This window comes from Labeo rohita, chromosome 13, assembly GCF_022985175.1.
Source record: "Labeo rohita strain BAU-BD-2019 chromosome 13, IGBB_LRoh.1.0, whole genome shotgun sequence".
Lineage (NCBI taxonomy): Eukaryota > Metazoa > Chordata > Actinopteri > Cypriniformes > Cyprinidae > Labeo > Labeo rohita.
The window spans coordinates 34202486-34223829 of record NC_066881.1 but is presented as its reverse complement, the minus strand read 5'-3'; the positions used below and the strand labels follow the sequence as shown (position 1 = coordinate 34223829).

At 28.9% G+C, this 21344-nt stretch overlaps 1 protein-coding gene and 1 long non-coding RNA gene across 2 annotated transcripts in view; one reads left to right on the top strand and one right to left on the bottom strand.

Moving 5' to 3' along the window:
• Positions 1-21344, bottom strand: part of ggps1 (geranylgeranyl diphosphate synthase 1) — a 33801-nt gene that overhangs the window by 12021 nt on the left and 436 nt on the right. Inside the window, exons 2-3 of the mRNA XM_051126622.1 lie at positions 13739-13836; positions 7074-7144 (exon numbers count right to left, since the gene is read on the bottom strand). Of these exons, the coding sequence (XP_050982579.1) occupies positions 7074-7144; positions 13739-13811 (144 nt within the window). The 5' untranslated portion in view covers positions 13812-13836. The remainder of the gene's footprint in view (positions 1-7073; positions 7145-13738; positions 13837-21344) is intronic.
• Positions 1828-15900, top strand: LOC127175511 (uncharacterized). The gene is made up of 3 exons (XR_007828999.1): positions 1828-2071; positions 13679-13880; positions 15606-15900. It is a non-coding gene; the product is annotated as an uncharacterized LOC127175511 (long non-coding RNA).

The following is a 21344-nucleotide window of genomic DNA, read 5'->3' as shown; positions in this document are numbered from 1 at the left end:
AATTAACATCTTGCTGCATGTTGTAAGAAACAAATACATCATTAAGCCTTTTTAATCTATAATAACACTTCCTTTTTTTGATGTCTCTCACATCAAAATCCAGTCACATATTTGTTTAGAGCCATTTTGGACTGTTTTGGCTTGTAAATGGTGCTTAATCTGTGCAGATTTCTCTCCTGATTACAATACCAATACCACAATACCAAAATTTTGACTTCAATACCTGAGTAAAAATATCTCAATACTTCTACTGAACTGATACTACAACAAAAACATTAATGAAACAATAAATTAAATAATACAATAATAAGTAATTACAATAAAAATTATATAAGTATATATATATATATACACTACCGTTCAAAAGTTTGGGGTCAGTACACTTTTATTGTTTCTTTTTTTTTTTTAAAAAAAAATTAATACTTTTATTCACCAAGGATGTATTAAGTTATAAATAATTTACATTGTTATAAAATATTTATATTTTGAATAAACACTGTACTTTTTAAACTTATTCATGAAAGAATCTTGAAAAAAAAAAAAAATAATAAAAAAAAAAAATCACAGGTTCCAAAAAATATTTGGCAGCACAACTGTTGATATTATCCAACATTGATCATTCTAATAATAAATCTGCATATTAGAATGATTTCTGAAGGATCATGTGACACTTAAGACTGGAGTAACAGCTGATAAAAATTCAGCTTTGCATCACAGGAATAAATTCTATTTTAAAGTATGTTAAAATAAAAAACATTATTTTATATTGTAAAAACATTTTGCAATACTGTTTTTTTTTCTATATTTTTAATCAAATAAATGCAGCCTTGATGAGCATAAGAGACTTCTTTAAAGACTATTACAAGTCTTACTGACCCCAGACCTTTGAACGGTAGTGTGTATATATATATATATATTTATAATTTTACATTTTTTTAAGGTGCAACTTTTTATCTCACAATTCATACTAATTAAATAATTACAATAATATATAGACTATAAAATTATATATTATAATTAAATAATTAATTATTTATAATTTATTCCTGTGATTTCAAGGCTGAATTTTTAGCATTACTCCACGCACATGATCCTTCAGAAATCATTTTAATATTCTGATTTCCAGCTCAAAAAAAAAAAAAAAGTACATAATAATAAAATAATAATAATAATAATAATAATAATTTTTTTTTTAATTTTTCGAGTTCTTTTTAAGTCAATTTTTTTTTTCAGTTTTTTTTGATAACAGAAATAGAAATCTTTTGTAACATTTATAAATGTCTTAATCAATTTACAGCATCCTTGCTAAATAATAGTATTCATTTCTTTCATTTATCAGTTCTTTTCCAAATAAAATAAATAAATAAATAGAAAAACGTGAAAAGTACCTGAGTAATAGATGATCCAAATTATCTAATGAAAACAGCATTTCATCCCTCTTTAAAAAGAAAAATAAATAAATAAATAAAAATCACATGCCACACAAGACTATGGTGAGCAACTACCGAGCCTACAGGTGTAGAGATCTTTGTACCATTTGTAAGCTAAAAGAATAAAGCCAAATCTTATTTCATGATATAGTAATTTTATTTCACAACAACAATTTATATCATGACAGTCATTTTTTGTTATTTTATCTTCGTTATTAATAATAAGAATAAGACACAAATGAAATAAATTACGAAATCGGTTTTATTTTTTCCAAATTCCATTTTTTTCTGTTTTAATTTTTCTGGATTGCGTTTTAAATTTTAATAGTTACATTAAAGTATTAATAAAAAATTAATTAATGTAATTAAGAAAAATCATGAAACGTACACAATTATGGATTATGAATTCGTATTTTAGTTAAAAACATCTTCATGTGGGATTTGTTTCTTACAGACACGCAGCTTTTGGCTTCTGAAGATGTTAATTGATGGACTGGAGTGGTGTTTTTTACATTTTTAAGCTCTCATTCTGCCGGCACCCATTCACTGCAGAGGATCCACTGGTGAGCAAATGATGCAATGCTACTTTTCCCCAAATCTGATGAAGAAACAAACTCATCTACATCTTGGATGACCTGAGGGTGAGTAAATCTTCAGCAAATATTCATTTTTGGATGAACTATTCCCAAACCAAATGTCCAATGAGAGGAAAAAATGCACAATTATTTTAACAATCAGCAGCACAGAAATAGTACTGCATGGAGTCAAACCTGGAACTGATGCAAGAAAAATCACTTAAAACCTCTTCAGCGGCTCTCAAATGATTTTTTCATTGATTAAGAGTCCTCTGCTAACAATCCAAAGCTGTACTAAAAATATGCCAATGACAACACCTAATAATCGTTGCTTTTTTGTAAAGTGTTCTTCTGTGTTAATGGGATTCCTCATGTGTTGGTCAGGAGTACAGATATCTGCAATGCTGGAGTCGGAGCGAAAACAGCTGGACTGCCAAAAAATGAATTACATTTTGCATTTTTTCCACTCGCAGAAAATCCAGCCAGCTTATGGTTTTTCAGCTCCGCAAATCCACTGGATTGTTTAGCATTAGCATGTAGAGCGCTGCTTAGAGCATTGTGGATTGTAGGCGTAACTATATGAAGGGGTTTAACGGGCATAATGAGATTTTGGCTCTTTCATACACACTTAACCCACCAAAAATGTTCAAAGCTAACAGCCTGCATGTGTAGAAACATCATAAACAGGTATAAGAAGAGATTCAGATCTCATATCTGGCCACGTAGCCTACATTTAAAAAGTAATTCAGTTGTTGCACATTTAAAAAAAAAAAACCCATCAACTTCTGTACCAAATCAAAGCAGACTCATATTGACTTGCAAATGAATTTAAGACTGCTCACAGATGCATTATACATTACATTTCTAAACTTGCTGCATCATGATTCATGATGATTTAAAACCAAAGCAGGTATCAATCTTACATACAAGCAAATGGTCAGGTAATGACAAAAATATAAATACTTCACCCAGCACATAAAAATGCATCACCTAAAATAATACTGTAATGACCATCTGTATTAATGGTCTAACTGGGTCAGCAGGACAAAATGGCATTGCAATGGCATTTGGAGCAGATGATATCAAATCTGCCACAAACAGGTGCAAGACGTATTAAGGCACTATTTTTTTAAATGAATACAAATGCAGATGAGATTTGAGAGCTGTGGCAAAAGATTGTCAAACAATAAAGACTTAATTTCTGTCTGTTCTTCACACAAAGATAACACGGTATGATTTCAGAAGACCAATGCAGACTGTGTTTATTATTTACTTTGGGAAATTGCCAGAACAACAACAATAATAAATAAATAAATAAATAAATATAAATGTGTGTATAAAAATAGTATGTATATTATACAGTATTGATTTTTTTTTCTCTCTCTCTTTCTCTATAAAACATACAAATATATTATGATGATCATAATAATAATTATAATAATAATGAAATTAAAGTATGAAGTGTGATAAGTTGCACCTTAAATATATATATTTATATGTAATTTTTTATATAATTAAATTTATATAATTTAAAAGGTTTTATATAATTTATATTAAATATAAACATCATTTTTAATTGCAATTACTTAATAATTATTTATTTATTTTTTATGTCATTAATAATACATTTATATATTAAAGTTGGACCTCAAATATATAAATAATATATTTTTATATAATTTCATGTAATTTTATATAATTTATATTAAATGTAAATATCATTTTTAATTGTAATTACTTTATTATGTCATTAATAATACTTTAATTAATAATTAAATATTTTATTATGATAATGATAATAATAATTATAATAATAATGAAATTGAGAAAGTATGAAGTGACATAAAAAATTGCACCTTAAAAATATACAATATATTTATATATAATATATAATCTTTATATAATTTTATATTATATATAAATATATATTTTTAATTAAAATGTCTTAATTATATATATATATATATACACATACTGTACACACACACACACACACATTATTGACTCTGTAATTTATTTATTTACTCTTAATAAAATATTTGATTATGATGATTATAATGATGATAGTAATAATTATAATAATAATGAAACTGAGAAAGTATGAAGTGCGAGATAAAAAGTTGCACCTTAAATATATATTATATACAATTTTATACAAATTCTATAATTTTATATTATAAATATATAATATTTTTACTTCTAATTACTTAATTATTAATTTCTTATTTATATAATTAATTATAATAAAAATGTGTGTGTGTATATATATATATATATATATATATATATACACATTTTTATTATAATTATATATATATATATATATATATATATATATATATTTTTTTTTTATAATAACATTTTTATTATTTTTTAATCTTTTATTTAAAAAAGTTGTGTATACATAACTTTTTTTTATTTTAAACAAAGTAAACTGATATTTTGGCTAATTATTTTGCAAAAAACAAAATGACAAAAGTGACATGATTACAGTGATTTCTAGGTGAATCTCATCTCCTTCATGTGCATTTATTTCTCTCTGCTGTAACACGATCCCATCATGAACGCCTCAACTCAATTTTGAAGGGTCGAATGCTGAAAATGGTCCGTGATGTGATGGTTGAGAGCTAAAATCTATTTGCATTGATCATTTTTAGTCTCTGCAATGCCAGTGCAGAAAACAACAAGACTAAAGAGGAAATGGCCAGGTGCAAACCTGAAGTTTGAATTATGATTGTAGGCCTTCTGTACCTTCTGTAAGTGTACCAAAGAAGGCAAAACCTAACAAGAGTGGATTGATGATGTAACTACATCACCATTCATCACGCAAAGCAACTCTCTCAGTTGACAGACATTGAAAAGTAGGCATGCAATCTGATGAAATATCTAGAAATCACTGATATTATGCCATGCAAATTGGGGTTATGACATCACAACCACCTGACCAACCACATTTACACATCAACACAACAAGAGTCCATTTACATATAAACGTTTAAAGGTACAGCAGCGTTTCAGAAACAAGCAAGAGGCTGATCTGATGAATCCTAACTAACATTAGGAGCATGTGCATTAAATTAGTTGTTGATTAAAGACAAAAGCCAGTGTTGTGTGAGAACATCTGTTCTCTTAATTAGCCGACTGAGACAGTAAGTTGTTAAAAAGACTTTCGTTAAGCAGCCGATAGCAGGTTTTCCACCAAGACACGAGTTCTTGAACAGAACAGAAGTGAAACAGATCTGCCGCTTTATGTCTGTTTAAACTTTGCCCTCAGCAACCACAAGTTGTCTCAAATAAAAATCAACACATCGCATTATCTAACAGAAATCTCAGATGACTTGCACTCAGTTTTGACTGAGGCAAGGAGACGATGCCATGAGGAATAGATACACTTTCTAAAATAAAACTGTCAATAACATGCACAGATCTATAGATGGCTGTTAAAAATGTAAACAAAACAAAATAAAAATATATAGTAAATATAAAATATAAAGAATAAGATTAAAATAAAATGTTAAATAAATAATAATAAAAAAAAAAAAAATCTAAAATAAACCTGCCAGTAACATGCACAGATTTATGGATGGCTGTTAAAAAATGTAAACAAAATAAAAATATATAGTAAATATAAAATATAAATAATAAAATTAAAATAAAATGTTAAATAAATAAATAAATAATTCTAAAATAAACCTGTCAATAACATGCACAGAGCTATAGATGGCTGTTAAAAAAAAATGTAAACAAAACAAAATAAAAATATGCAGTAAATATAAAATATAAATAATACAATTAAAATTTAAATTTAAATAAATACAAATTATAAAATAAAAATTTAAAATAAACCTGCCAGTAACATACACAGATTTATGGATGGCTGTTAAATTTTTTTTTAATTAAATTAAAATAAAAAATAAATAAATAATTAATAAAACAAAAAATATAATAAATATAAAATATAAATCATAAAATTGAAAAAAAAAAAAAAATTAAATGCACTTAAATTAAATTTAAAATGCATATAAAATGTAGAAATAATTAAATAAAAAAATAAAATAAAATAAACATATATAATAATATAAAATATAAAAAGGGAAAAAATGTAATGCACTTAAATAAAAATTAAAATGCATATCAAATATATAAATAATAAAATAGAAATAAAAATAAAATAACGAGGTGCCACAATGTCATGAGGAATAGACACAATCTAAAAGAAACCTGTCAGTAACATGCACAGATCTATAGATGGCTGTTAAAAAAAATAATAATAATAATAAATAAAAAAAAAAAATAAATAAATAATAATAATAATAATAATATATGCACCTTAATTACATTTTAAAATGCATATAAAATAAACAATACAACAATAAAATACAAATAAAAAATAAATATATAAAGATAAAATATAAATAAAATTGACATAAAATGTAAAATAAAAAATAAAAAAAAAAAAAACTTTAATGCACTTAAATTATTAATATAAAATAAAAATAATAAAATAATTAATAAATAATACATAATGAAATAAAGTAAGGGTAAATGAGACATTTTAAAATTTCTTTTTATTTCTTAGTACAAATAGAACTATGAGCTGTAAATAGGAAAAAGGTATTTCTAACTTTTTAATCTCACAATCCTGACTTGCAAGGTTTTTTTCCTTTTTACAATTGAGAGGAAAAAAATCTGAATTGTGAGAGAAAAAGAAATTGCTTTTTTTTTTTGTAATTAGTACAGAAATATGTATTGGAAATAATGGATAATTTTAAAAATGCAAGATGCATTTTAGTATTAAGAATGCAAATAATTGTCGCTTCAGATAAAAGCGTCTGCCAAATGCATGCATGTAAATGTAAACTAGCTTTTGTTATCCAGTAAGAACAGTGAGATTGGCCTCAAAAGAAGCGTGAACTGCTAAATAATCACGTTACAATAGAGAACATTTAATTAAAACGCAAGTCAAATTCAAAGATCTTTGTTTCTCGCTTTCCACAATATATTATTAAACAATACTGTCACTCCAGCAACACTGAAACACTTCTGATAAACACAAATAAAGCCTTACCTGCAGTTTGTCCTCTGGGACGTTGAGCCAGTGGTTGAACGCTTGCGAGAGTTTTGTTCTGACTTGTTTTCCTATCAAAACAGAGAAAAGAGGGAGAGATGACAAGGAATACTTAGCTGCAGCACAAACACAGACAGAAACGATAAACTGATGTTTTCTCAAAAACAACTGAAATCTTCTTCCCCAACAACATGAAGAGAGATGTTCAGTTTAACTTTGTTTGTAGTGGTGCTTTTCAACAACAGACAAGAGACAAAAAAAGATGTGAATAAGATTTTGACAAAGGCATTTCTTACTCTCTTGCACAAAAATCTCACAGCAATGCAGGTATTTGTATCCAGACAAGGAGACAGGGGGAAAAATAAATAAATAAATAAATACAGTAGTCAACATTTGAAGTGGATCAAAAAAGTTGTCTTAAGACAAGAATGGGTATTGTTTTGGTTTTAGGACAACTTTGTTGAAAGGTTTTGATCCACTTCAAATGTTGACATTTATTTATTTATTTATTTATTTTTTCTCTTTCTGCTTGTCTGGAAAATAAAAAAGCTGTTTTTTTCTCTCACAATTCTGATTTTATATATATATATATATATAACTGAAAATCTAAAATAAAAAATTAAATGCAATTAAAATTAAATTTAAAATGTAGAAATAAAAAACATAAAACATAAAATAAAAATATATTATAAAATATAAATACAATTTAAATAATGTACAATTTTTTTAAAAAATATGCATTTAAATTCAATTTAAAATGCATATCAAATGTAGAAATAAAAAAAAAAAAAAATATATATATATAATAAATATAAAATATAAATAAAATGTAAATAATTTAAAATAACAATAACAGAAAAAAATAAATGCACTTAAATTAAACTCAATATAAAATATAAATAATACAATAAAAATAAAATAAATACATATTTTTTCCCTCTGATTTTTTTTTCATTTTAAAATTGTGAGAATATATATATATATATATATATATATATATAAATATAAACATATATAAAAACTGAAGCACAATGATAATTGCAATACTAATTTGTTCATACTAATTTGTTCTTAAACACAAAACAAAAATAAACAAACTGAAATTAATATTTCAGTTAGTTTTAAGTACTAAAATAAACTAAACAATCTAAAACTAATAAATAAAAGTTTATGAAAACTATGCAGACATATTTTAAAATTAACAATAATTGCCAACACAACAAAATTACTGAAACTTGAACTAAAATTGACGTGAAAATATAAAAAAAAAGTACAGATATTTAAACACATCTGCAGTATCATGAGTTCTTTGGGTTATTACAGTTAAAACAAATAATAAAACCATACAACATTTATTACTTGAAATAAATGTTAACATAAAATATGAAATAAAAACACTAAATAAACTATTATAGAAAGTCATAAAGTCAAACAAAACACAACAAAATTACTAAAACCTGAACTGAAATAAAAGTGAAAACAGAAAATAAATATAAATAAATATAAATAAAATATGCAGTATCTTGCCGAAGAGTTTTCATTAAAAGATTCGGACAGTAGCAGGGTTATTATAGTAAACTAAAAAATAATAATAATAATTTTAAAATAATAATAATCATAATAATCTTACTTGAAATAAATGTTAACTGAAATAAAATATGAAAAAAAAAAAAAATTAGATCAGCTATTTTCAAGTACTAAAACTAGTAAATAAAAAATAATGAACACTACATATACATTTAAAAAGAGGAAAATAATGATCTACATTAATTTGTTAGATAATGATGATTTATAGGAAAGGAAAGTGAAATAGTGGGGAAAAATATTAACAGCATGAAACAAGAAACAAGAAACAAGAATCAAGCAGCAGCTGAAATCTGAATTCTGTCATAAATCAATAGAAGCGTTTTGCCTCTTAAAACACAAACTCGAAGGCTGAAAACAGCAGAGCTCTGATTATTCAGCAAACTGTCTTTAGGACGATATCATTCATCTCAGTTCATCTCCATTCATGAAGGTTTTCCCCTCCAGCTTCCTGTAACTCAAGCCGTCATGAGCGAGTAAAGCTGTGTTCATCTAATGACCGACTGCAGCGTTCCTCCTCCCGTTTCCCTCACTTCAACTCCGTTTGCCCTTTAGCAATGATGAATCCATCAAGGACGTGTCAGATTCACCCTCAATAATTCAACTATTCAACTAAAAATATCTCATTACTGTAATGCACAAAAAATACTTTTGTTTGTAAAGATAGAGACGATCATTTCATATAAGAACGGGAGAAATCATAACACTCAATATGGTGAGTGCAGGAACAGAAGACCCGCCTTACAGTTAAAACAGCCAATCACCTTTTTTGTTTACTACAGAATGTATGCGGATTGGACTATTTTTAATTTAGAAAAGACTGATATCATTGTATCAGATTTTCTATTCCTGATTTAACAAATTTTATCAACAAAATTCCAGCAAATGACTCTGGTTTTTCAAATAAATACATGATTTATTTTAATTTAATTATTTATTATTGTTTTGTTTATTTTTATTTAATATGAATTTAAAAGAAAACGACTTAAGATAAAATTAAGTTCTTTTAAATATTTTTTGTATAAAACAGTGCTAAATTTGTAATTTATTTTAGCAATTAATTTAACTTTTTAACTTGACTGTAATTTTTTTAAATGTAATAAATTATTAAAATGAGTTAACTTAAATCATTATTTTTTAAATTATTATAATTGTCCAATTTAAATAATATAGTAATCATTTTACAGTTATATTACCGACTTTGTTGTATTATTTATTATATTAAATTAAATTATTATATTTAATTTATTATATTAAATTATTATATTAATTTATTGATATATATTTTAATATAAATAATTGCAAATAATGTAATTTAATTTGAAATTAATTAATTATTTTAATTAATTTATATTTATTTATTTTTAACAATAATGATACTTATATTTATAATAATACTAAAATAAGTACTAAAATAAACTAAAACTAATAAATAAAACTGTATGAAAACAATGTAGACATTTTAAAAATATAACAATAATGACAATTAATAAATTAGCAATTAATTTAACTTTTTATTGTTACTGTAATTTAATTTGTTTGATTTAATTAACTTAAATCATAATTTTTAAAAAAATATTAGAATTGACAAAATTAAATATAGTAAATTATTTTATTTTTATAATGATTAATATTTACTTTCTTTTAATAATAATAATAATAATAATTATTATTATTATTATTAACAACAATAATTATTGATAAAATTGAAGAACTTTAACAGTCACCATTTCGCAGTTACATTACTAACTTTTGTTTTACTAAATGAATTTGTATATTATTTTATCAATTTAAATTGAATTATTATTTATTTTTGTATTTAATATTAATTATTAATTTTAAATTAAATTCTGAAATCATTAAACTTTTTTTTGCATCATCATTATTATTATTATTATTATCATCATCATCATTTAAAAAACATTTTACAATATTATAGTATGCATTTCTGTGCAGACCAAAAGAAGAATAAAAAAAACACACGTCTGGATTCATTGCATTAATGAGAAGTCAAAATTCTTTTGATTGTGGGGTGAAATGTGACCTGGACATGTTTTAATGAGATTCACCCTTAAATGCGAATTAATGACCTACTGGGAGTCTTTCTCAATCCCTTTACATCTGCTTTCTGTTTTTCCTTGCTTTGCCCTTCACTGGCGCTGTTGAGTTTCAGTTCCTCAGTGATTTCTTCCCTGACCTCTGCAAAAACTAGCCGAGAGGAGCTGGGTTTGCGCATACTGTCACAAAAGACATCATTAAAATTGCAAGAGGACGACGGGAAAACAACAGAACGGCTTCTGATGCTGCGGCAGTATTTCTCCTCGCGCTCTCACACCGAATATTAGAGGTGGAAAAACTCATTCAGACTCAGCAGGGTTTACTGTCGATAAAATAAAAACACTTTCACTTAAAGACCAGCACTGAGATGGAAAGGAGAACATTGAATTCTGCAAGATGGTAGGAAACTAAATTTTAATAATTACATTACATAAACATTACATAATTCAAAAAGCTGCCCGTCATTTTGGGGAAAAAAAATGCACTGTTTTCATTAAAACATTCAGACAATACTTTCAAGTACTAAAATAACTAAAACTAAATAAACAAAAAAATATATAAAAATCTACAAGCTATTTAAATGTCTAAAAGGACACATGAGGAAAGCCATGAGGAACAAAACATCCCATCACAAATAGTCCTTAAACAACAAAACCTAATATTTGTTCTTTCACTAATTCCTGTCAGTTTACAAGATGCTTCGTGAAGCGACAGCAGGAGCAGCTAATAATAGACACGCGATATTGTCATTTATTGTGCATTGTGCTGACTGCACACATCCTGTTTGACTGCTGAGCTCCTGTGACTTATAGGATGATGATGATGCTTCTGCCACAGAATGTCAAGCAGTGGCAGCAGCTTCCGGCAGGTGATGCGCTGAGCTACATATAAATCACTGTTATACAGGGCTGTAGCAATATATACTGTCACTGTATATCATAATACAAAAATGCAACAATATGTATTGTGGATAGTTTGCTTAAAACAAAAGTTTAGACCGATTTAATTTAGTGTCAGATATGGTAATGGCGCATAAAATATAAATTATATTTTATAATTTCATCAAAATATTTAAATAATATTTTATTTAATATATATTTTTAATTAATAATAATTATTATTGATCAAATTGAACTTTAATAGTCACCATTTTGCAATTATGTTACTAACTTTGGTTTTACTACATAAATTTGTAAATGATTTTATTCATTACTTTAAATTGAATTTTTTTTTTTTTGTATTTAATATTAATTCATTTTAAATTAAATTAATAAATCATTAAACTTTTTTTGTGCATTTTTAAAGTAAAGTTATTTATACCACAATTATAATTTATAATTTCATCAAAATATTTATACATTTTTACAAATATTTATAAAATACATTATTTATACTATTGGATCCTGAAACATAAATATGGTAAAAACAGAATGTCACATAATAAAATAAAATACATTATTTACTAAAATAAAATGTATTCAGAATTTACACATTTCTAAAAATTATTTATATAATATTTATAATTTGCAAATACTATATCGGATCATGGTGCATAAAATACTGTAAACCCAAGTTACACAGTTTGAGCTTCCATGTTAATTATTACTACTAAATAAAAAAAATAAAATGCATCATTTAATAAAATGTATTTATAATTTAAAAAATAATAGTAAAAAATAAAAAGCATCATTTATTAAAATAAAATGTATTAAATGTACTATTGGATCATGGTGCATAAATATGGTTAACCTAGAAGGTCACACTTGAGCTTCCATATTATTTATTTATTTACTGTTATTAATATATATATATATTTTTTTAATATAAAATATATTTATAATTTACAAATATTTATAAAATGCATTGTTCATAGAGTTGGATCATGACATTTAAAATAAAGCAGAATGTCACACATTAATATTTATTAATAAATAAAAAATAAAATGCTTTATTTAACACAATACAACGGATTTATAATTTACAAATTTGTAAATTTATTTATCATAATATATATCATGGTCCATAAAATATGGTAAAGCCAGGTTACACATTTAAGCTTCCATGTTAATTATTACTACTAAATAAAAAAATAAAATCCGTCATTTAATAAAATAAAATGTATTAAATGTATAAAATTATTCCTATATTTATAAAATATAATATCATACTAAATGCATCTTTTAAATAAAATATACATTTGTACATTATAAATAAACATTGTAAAAATATTTATACAATATTTATAATTTACAAATATTTATAAAATACTATATTTATGCTTTTTAAATGCATGTCAGGGACAGACTGAAAGTGTCTAATATAATTCTGCATCATGTTCTGGTTAATGAACAGAACCATTTTAACTACCTTGGTTTTGTTTAAAGTATTGTATTGTGAGATTAGTATTGTGTAATGAACCGAATCATGGCATGAGTGTATCATTACACCCTAATTATTTTAAAAACGTTATCATAAAGAGTAATCGGGTCAAAATAAAGTCATGCAAAATGTGGAAGCATTTCACTCTTTCAGCAAACATCATTTGTTTCATTTAGGACTGCTGCATAATTCTGTAATGAATTACCATACAGTAAGCAAGACTCATCTGATTATAAAATCCCAGTGAAATCCACTTCATCTCCATAAAGCACTTTTCCTACAGCGATGCCATTCTTAAAATATCATTTAACCTATATTTCAAGCTATTAATATCCAAAACTTGAAGCAACATTAAAGCAAACATTCAATCAAAAATTGAATTATTCTTATGTTGTCCCAAACCCATATAAACCCTCTTTCAACTTATTAATTTTGCATATTCAAAAGAGTTTACATTTTGCGTTGAACCATCAAAAAACAACTTAAAAATTCAGTCTGTTTCTGTAAGTGAAGATCTGTCACAGTTTCTGAATGGCCTGATGGTGAGTAAATGAATCTGTATTTTGTGTGATTTATTCCTTCAGCACCACTGCACTGTACAAGCAGCCAAAAATAAATGCGTAATGCCCTACAGATGCTCTCACCTGGCAGCTGTAACAAGTACTTGTACGGTTCCAGCAGAATCCTTTCAGAAGTTGCTCTTTCGTCTCCGTCCATCCCTCTGTTTTTACAAAGAAACCCGCTGAGAAAAAGAGAGCGAGAGTTAAAACACAGCCTCCACAGAAGGTGACAGTTCAATGTTTTCTCTTACATCTAAACCTTGACGCTCTTGTGCTGCAGCCGCTTCTAAAAGCCAATTATTCCTGGCCGAGTTGTCATTAATTTGATTTGCTTTACTTCCTGCTAACATTATGCATGCGGTGTTGGGACAGTTTGGGGCTTTCCTAGAATAAGCAGCGCTTCATTTGTTCCAGAACAAGGGGAAACCTATTTTAGTAGATTCTTACATATTTCATGAAATGTATTAAATACACTACTGGGGTCAGTAAGATTTGTTTAAATGCTTTTCTGATCTCCAAGGCTGCATTTCTTTGCTCAAAAACACTGTAAAAATTATGAAATATTATTACAACTTAAAATAACTCTTTTCTCTGTGAATATATAGTAAAATGTAATTTATTTCTATGATCAAAGCTGAATTTTCAGCATCATTACTCCAGTCTTCAGTGTCACATGATCCTTCAGAAAACAGAAATCATTCTAATATACTGATTTCCTGCTCAAGAAACATTTCTGATTATTATCAGTTTGAAAACAGTTGTGCAGCTTCATATTTTTAAGAACCTGTGATATTATATTTTTCAGGATTCTTTGATTTTTCAGCATTTATTTGAAAATTAAATCTTTTGTAACATTGTAAATGTCTAGGGCTGTCAATAAAATAAATATGGTTCAACAAAACCATATGATTTCTTGCTTTTTATACTTAATTTGAACTAATTATTATTGCCTCATTGCTATTATATATGTATCTTAAGTCATTTTAAAGGTTATTGTTCACTTACATCTATTTTTATTACCACAAAAAATTACTATAATTATAGAGCCCTATGAAATCTGTTTTATTTCCAAATTATATAATTAATATAATTAAATAATTCCGTTTTTTTTTTCCATTTTAATTTTCCATACTCTGTTTTAATGGTTAAATAAAAATTTATTAAACAAAAATTAGTTTTACGGTTTCATTTTTACCAACCTGTTTTCCATTATTTTTCTGAATTCCATTTTAATGGTTCCATAAAATTTTAACAATCAAAAGCATCTCCAATTAATTGATTTTATTAAAAATAAAATGTTCTTAAGTAATATTGTTGATTTTTTTTACATTTAATTAGTTGTTAGATTTACTGATTAATTTAATCGATATAAAAATAGTCGTTAGTGGCAGCCCTATATATGTCTTTACCATCACTTTTGATCAGTTGAATGCACCCTAATATTAAAAATATTAATTTCTTTAAAAAACAAAAAAATTTGACTAGTAGTGTACACATGTATTCACATGAGTTTAATATATTGACTTAAGGAATTAATGCCTAAATGCTTGAATTTGTTTATTCTGAGGTAACTATTTATTTCACACTGGTGTTTTTTCTTTTTTTCATGTTGCTGCCATTGTTTAAAAGCAATACCAATGGTAAAATTCACTAACACATTCATTGTCTTATTGATTTATTAAGGACTCATTGTTTTGAATGAATAATCCTAACCCTACATGATAACCTGATAAAATATTGCTACAAAAACCATCAGGTGTTTAACATTAACTGTCATAAATCACTGTATGACCAAACCAAAACTAACACGGCATTAGTTGGATTATCTGTAAATCATTCTGATCAATACTTACAAACTCAATTCACTAAACTGAGCGGAACATCAGCTCTAGTCATGCAATTCTTAATTTCAGAGTGTAACTGGGTCATTTCATTCAATGTTATATCTCAGCAGCTGGAGTGACACAAAGCAGTAGATGAGCGCTTAAGCATCAGTGGGAACAATTTATTATAGCATGTCGCTGTCATGGAAGTGCAGCGCTCGGCTCATAAACAATTTCATGGACACAACAGCGACATGATTCTGCAGTCGCATCCCATCACTCAAACAGACACGGCCTCTTCTGGGCCTGTTACGGCCGACACAGAGATCCAGACAAGAAACAACAACCAGTATGACGGGGCTTTTCTGTGGATGCTCGTTTCCGCCACAGGGGAAAAATGTGATTAAAAAAGGTAATTGCAACTTTTTAAATTGTACAATTCTGACTTTCCCTTACAATTCAGATTTTAAACACGGAAATAAATAAAGGTAAGCTTGCATTTGCAAGAAAGAGTGTCTGTATTGTGTTTATATCTTGTAATTCTGACCTTTCTTCTCAGAATTGCACGTTCATATTTCACAGTTGATCAGTTTTGCCAGTTTATCTGCAAATATCTAGACCGACAGTTTTTCTGGGTTGCATGTGACACCCCATGATGTTTGTTTTGACACGTGAACGCTGTGCGCTGCACAGGGGTGTGTTTCCCAAAAGCATCGTTAACCAACTATGGTTGCAAGTTCCGTCGTTACCAACATAGTTCAATGATTCAGTGTTTCCTGAAACCATAGTTCACAGTGTTAGTAAGACATATGGACTTGAATAAATTATGCTCTTGGGTACAATAAGCATGCTAACATGCAGTGCAATCTATATCTTCCATTATGTCTAAATATAAATGCATTTTAATCTATGTATTTTTGCACGTCCTCAATAAGCACCGAGTGTGCATGTGCGTAAGTGCATAAAAGGGAACCCCAGAGTATGACGTAAAAGGGAACCCGAGATGAATCAAACATCATTAAAGCGAAATGACAGTGAACAAAAAATAGTAAATTAGTCATCAGGTGCCATGCTCAATACAGTAGCATCTTGCAGGTAGTATGTGGGTATCCAAAGGCAGGCTTTAAGATGGTTTAGATCCTACCTGTCCGATCGCTACCACTTTGTTTATTTAAACGGGAAGTCATCTCAGTTATCACCAGTAAAGTATGGAGTGCCTCAAGGATCTGTCCTAGGTCCTCTGCTATTTTCAGTATACATGCTGCCCCTTGATAATATTATTAGAAAATACAGGATTAGTTTCCACTGTTATGCTGATGATACTCAACTATATATCTCAACAAGACCAGATAAAACTTCTGAATTATCGAAGTTAACAAAGCGTGTTAAAAAAGTAAAAGATTGGATGAGAGAGATATAGAGTCTTGGATAAGACAGAGATAATACTTATTGGACCAAAAAACAATACACAGAATTTTTTGGCGGATGTACTAGACGGATGTACTGTTACTTCCATTACAGTCAAAAGTCTGGATTAGACAGCAACTTGTATTTTGAAAATCATATTTCTCATTTTTACAAAAACAGTATTCTTCCATCTTAGGCTACGTCTACATTAATCCAGATACATTTGAAAACGGAGTTTCCGTTTTAAAACGCTCTCCGTCCACACTAGCGTTTTCAAGCGTTTTCCAAATGTTTCTCATCTGCACTGAAACCTAGGAATATGTTAAATTAGCCATACTGCGCATGCTTAAAATCAGAACAGACATAAGTTTTCAGCAGTTCTTGGCAGGATCATTTTATTTACGGAAATATCTCATAATTCACTGACACGTCCATGTCGCGCGCTCTCATGTTTGATCTAAAAAGCAGCTGCCCTCACGTTTAGCTGCAGGAATCAGGACAGCAACTGCGAGTACATTTCTTTTTCTTTTACATTATCTTTTTAGGACTGTAATATGAAGAGTGTACAAATATCTTTAGAAGCAGTGTGAAAATGAATAGCACATAACAGCCACAATTACCGGTATAAACTTGGATATCTATTGGTACAATATGCGTCACATGACTAAACATGCGTCATTGTTTTCAAAAGCCTCCGTTTTCACAGTACACACTGCAACGCGAAAACGGCTTTTTCAAATGTATCCACTTTGGAGAGCATTTTCAAAAAGCTCCATTTTCCTGGACCAAAAACGTTGTCTCAGTGTGGACGGAAGGCCAAAACGGAGAGAAAAAGATGCGTTTTCAAACGAAAACGTATTAGTCTGGACATGGCCTTAGAAACATTGCCAAGCTATGAAACATGTTACCTGTTTCTGATGCAGAAAAACTAGTTCATGCATTCATGAGCTCTAGACTGGACTATTGTAATGCACTACTAGGTGGTTGTCCTGCATCTTCAATAAACAAGCTACAGATAGTCCAAAATGCAGCTGCTAGAGTCCTTACCAGGTCAAGAAAATATGATCATATTACCACAATTTTAAAGTCTCTGCACTGGCTACCTATTAGGTTCCGCATCAGCTACAAAATATTACTTCTTACCTATAAGGCCCTTAACTGTTTAGCTCCTACGTACCTAACTAGTCTTCTACCACGCTACAATCAATCACACTCCCTAAGGTTGCAAAACTCTGGACTTTTGGTAGTTCCTAGGATAGCAAAGTCCATTAAGGAGGTAGAGCTTTTTCGCATTTGGCTCCCAAACTCTGGAACAGCCTACCAGAAAACGTTCTGAGATCGGACAGACTCTCTCTGTTTAAATCTAGATTAAAGACATATTTTTAGCCAAGCATTCAAATAATGCATCTCGTTAACTTTTACTGCAGTTATATCTGATCAAATGCACATTATTAATCTTTTAGCTCTGGTTGAACAAATCTTTCTTTGCTTGGTTTGAACAGCAGCTACGCTAATTATGTTCCTATTTGTTCTCCGTTTCTGTCATGGGACTGACATCCCGTGGTAACTAGGAATTCACAAGCTTCAGTCTGGATCCAGAACACTTAAGAGATGATGCCAACCCCTCAGAGGACTTCAGATGATACCAACCCTGAAACAACATACAGCACTACCGAATTTTGCTACTAATGTATTAGTGTTCTTTGTCTGTGTGATTACATCGTTAATTGATCTGTACCATACATCTCTGCCACATGTACATCAACTTAAAATAGTCACCACTAGTAAGCTACTACTAGATATATTGTAAAAACTTTAAATTCCTGTAAAGTTGCTTTGCAACGATATGTATCGCGAAAGGTGCTATACAAATAAATTTGGATTAAATTGAATCTTAGAGATCTCTGATCAGTTAAAGGAGAAGTCCACTTCCAGAACACAAATTTACAGATATTGTACTCACCCCCCTTGTCATCCAAGATGTTCATGTCTTTCTTTTTTGAGGAAAACATTTCAGGATTTTTCTCCATATAATGGAGTGCTATGATGCCCCGAGTTTGAACTTCCAAAATGCAGTTTAAATGCAGCTTCAAACGATCACAAATGCGGTTGTGAACGATCCCAGCCGAGGAAGAAGGGTCTTATCCAGCGAAACGATCAGTTATTTTCATAAAAATAATACAATTTATATACTTTTTAATCTCAAACGCTCATCTTGCCTTGCTCTGCCTGAACTCTGTGTATTCTGGCTCAAGACAGTTAGGGTATGTTGAAAAACTTCAATCATATTTTCTCCCTCAACTTCAAAAATAATTTCAAAATCATCCTACGTCGCTGCAGAAGTACCGACCCAGTCTTTGCAAAGTGAACATGCAAAGAAGATCAAACACCCTTAACAAAAAAGGTAAAACAGCGATATAGGACGATTTTGAAGTTGAGGGAGAACATGAGATCGGAGCTTTTCGACATACACTAACTGTCATGAACCGGAACAAAACAGTGTTCAGGAAGAGTAAGACAAGACAAGCATTTGACATTAAAAAGTATATAAATTATATTATTTTAATGAAAATAACCGATTGTTTCGTTAGATAAGACCCTTCTTCCTCGGCTGGGATCGTTTACAACCTCATTTGGGATTGTGTGTAGCTGCATTTAAACTGCATTTTGAAAGTTCAAAATCAGGGCACCATATCAGTCCATTATATGGAGAAAAATGCATGAAATGTTTTTCTCAAAAAACATAATTTCTTTACAACTGAAGAAAGAAAGACATGAACATCTTGGATGACAAGGGGGGGTGAGTACATCATATGTGAATTTTTGTTCTGGAAGTAGACTTCAGTCTACTTCAGCCTTTAATGAAAGCATATCTAAAGTAAAACACAGTGGGTGGAAGCACACACTGTCAAGCAATGCGCAAATTCTGTGCAGTGAAGCCCGCCACGTCTCTAGTGCGCACACGTGCCATGTGCGGGGAAAAAAAAACAAACTCTGAATGAAGAGAGAATTGTGATGCATGGGGGAATCGATTTTTTTTCTCCCACCCCTAAGAGATCATCATACTAAAAAAAACATCCTGCAAGTTTCAGAGCTCAAAACTGTCTTGTTATTCTAAAACAGCTTATATTGAAGCCAGTCTGCTAAAATGACAGGTTGTGGAATGCGCCATTCTATGATGTAATAGTGTAGATAAGCACAGCCTCATCAGAAGATGATCAACACGTGCGTCTACATCACTGCCTGTGTAGTGTAAATAATGACAGGCTAACGCAAGTCTACACAGAAACCAAATGATAAAGATCGCTCCGAATACAAGAAGACATTGTGCAGTGCCAAGTTGTGGAAAAACTGTGTTTGCATTGCCCCAAAGTTAGGAAAGAGTGGATGAACGTTATTTTTAATAAAGATCCAGACCGCATCAGTAAGAACTTGGTCCTTTGTTCACTTCATTTTACCATGGATTCGTTTACAAACGAAAATCAATTCAACGCAGGATTGCTGTGCCAGCTATATTGAATCTGACAGTCATGTCGCAACACACAAGTGAGTAGCTCTTTTTATTACGTGGTCACTATTGCTTTGTCTGTTATTACAGATCATTTGATACGTACTGAGTATTTATTCATTTTTAACCCAAAGATGGCTCACACATCTGTTTTGATATGGTCACAGACTGCAGGGATAAAAAATGAAGCTAAGCTCAAATCATAAAATGCAGCTAACCATATAATAATGCAGTTAAGATACCAGAATATCCACGTTTCTATACAGAGAAAATAAATGTTGTTTTTACTCGCTAATCCTGACTGTTGAAAAGAGACAAAGCTGACACAAAAGACTCTGCCAGTAGCTTCTTTGATGGTTTCACTCTCAATATAGTCAAAGGACTGGAGATCTAGGATGAAAGAGAATGATGCTAGGATGTCTGTGGCCTAGATCAGCAGAAATCATCCCTAAACCCTGTTTTCAACCTAAAAATGCTGCGTTCACAAGATCAGCGTCTCCATATGGTTTTCAGATGAGATTTTCCTCATGCTGGAGATGAAAACATAACCAGGCAGTTGAGACAAATCATACATGATACAACAACGGCTCTTCATTCGCAGTCTATCACTCCAGCCTGACAGCTTTCACTGACAACACCATGTGGTTTGAAGAGAAAGCTTTGTTGTATTATTAGCAAACATGCACTGACACTTCTTTTAGCAAAGTCTTATTTGCTAAATAAATAGTTTAGACCAAAAAAGATGAATTTGCTTTTTTTTTTTTTTTACTGTAAATGTAATGATTATTTGCTATTTTTATTTCACTTATTATATAAACCTACCAAAATTAACTAATTTAGAAATTAAAATGGCATGCCCTTATTAATGTTACTATAAATGTCTATCATGATCATTATTACTATCATTTATAAATTTACATTTTTAATAATAAAATAAGTTACAATAACAGCT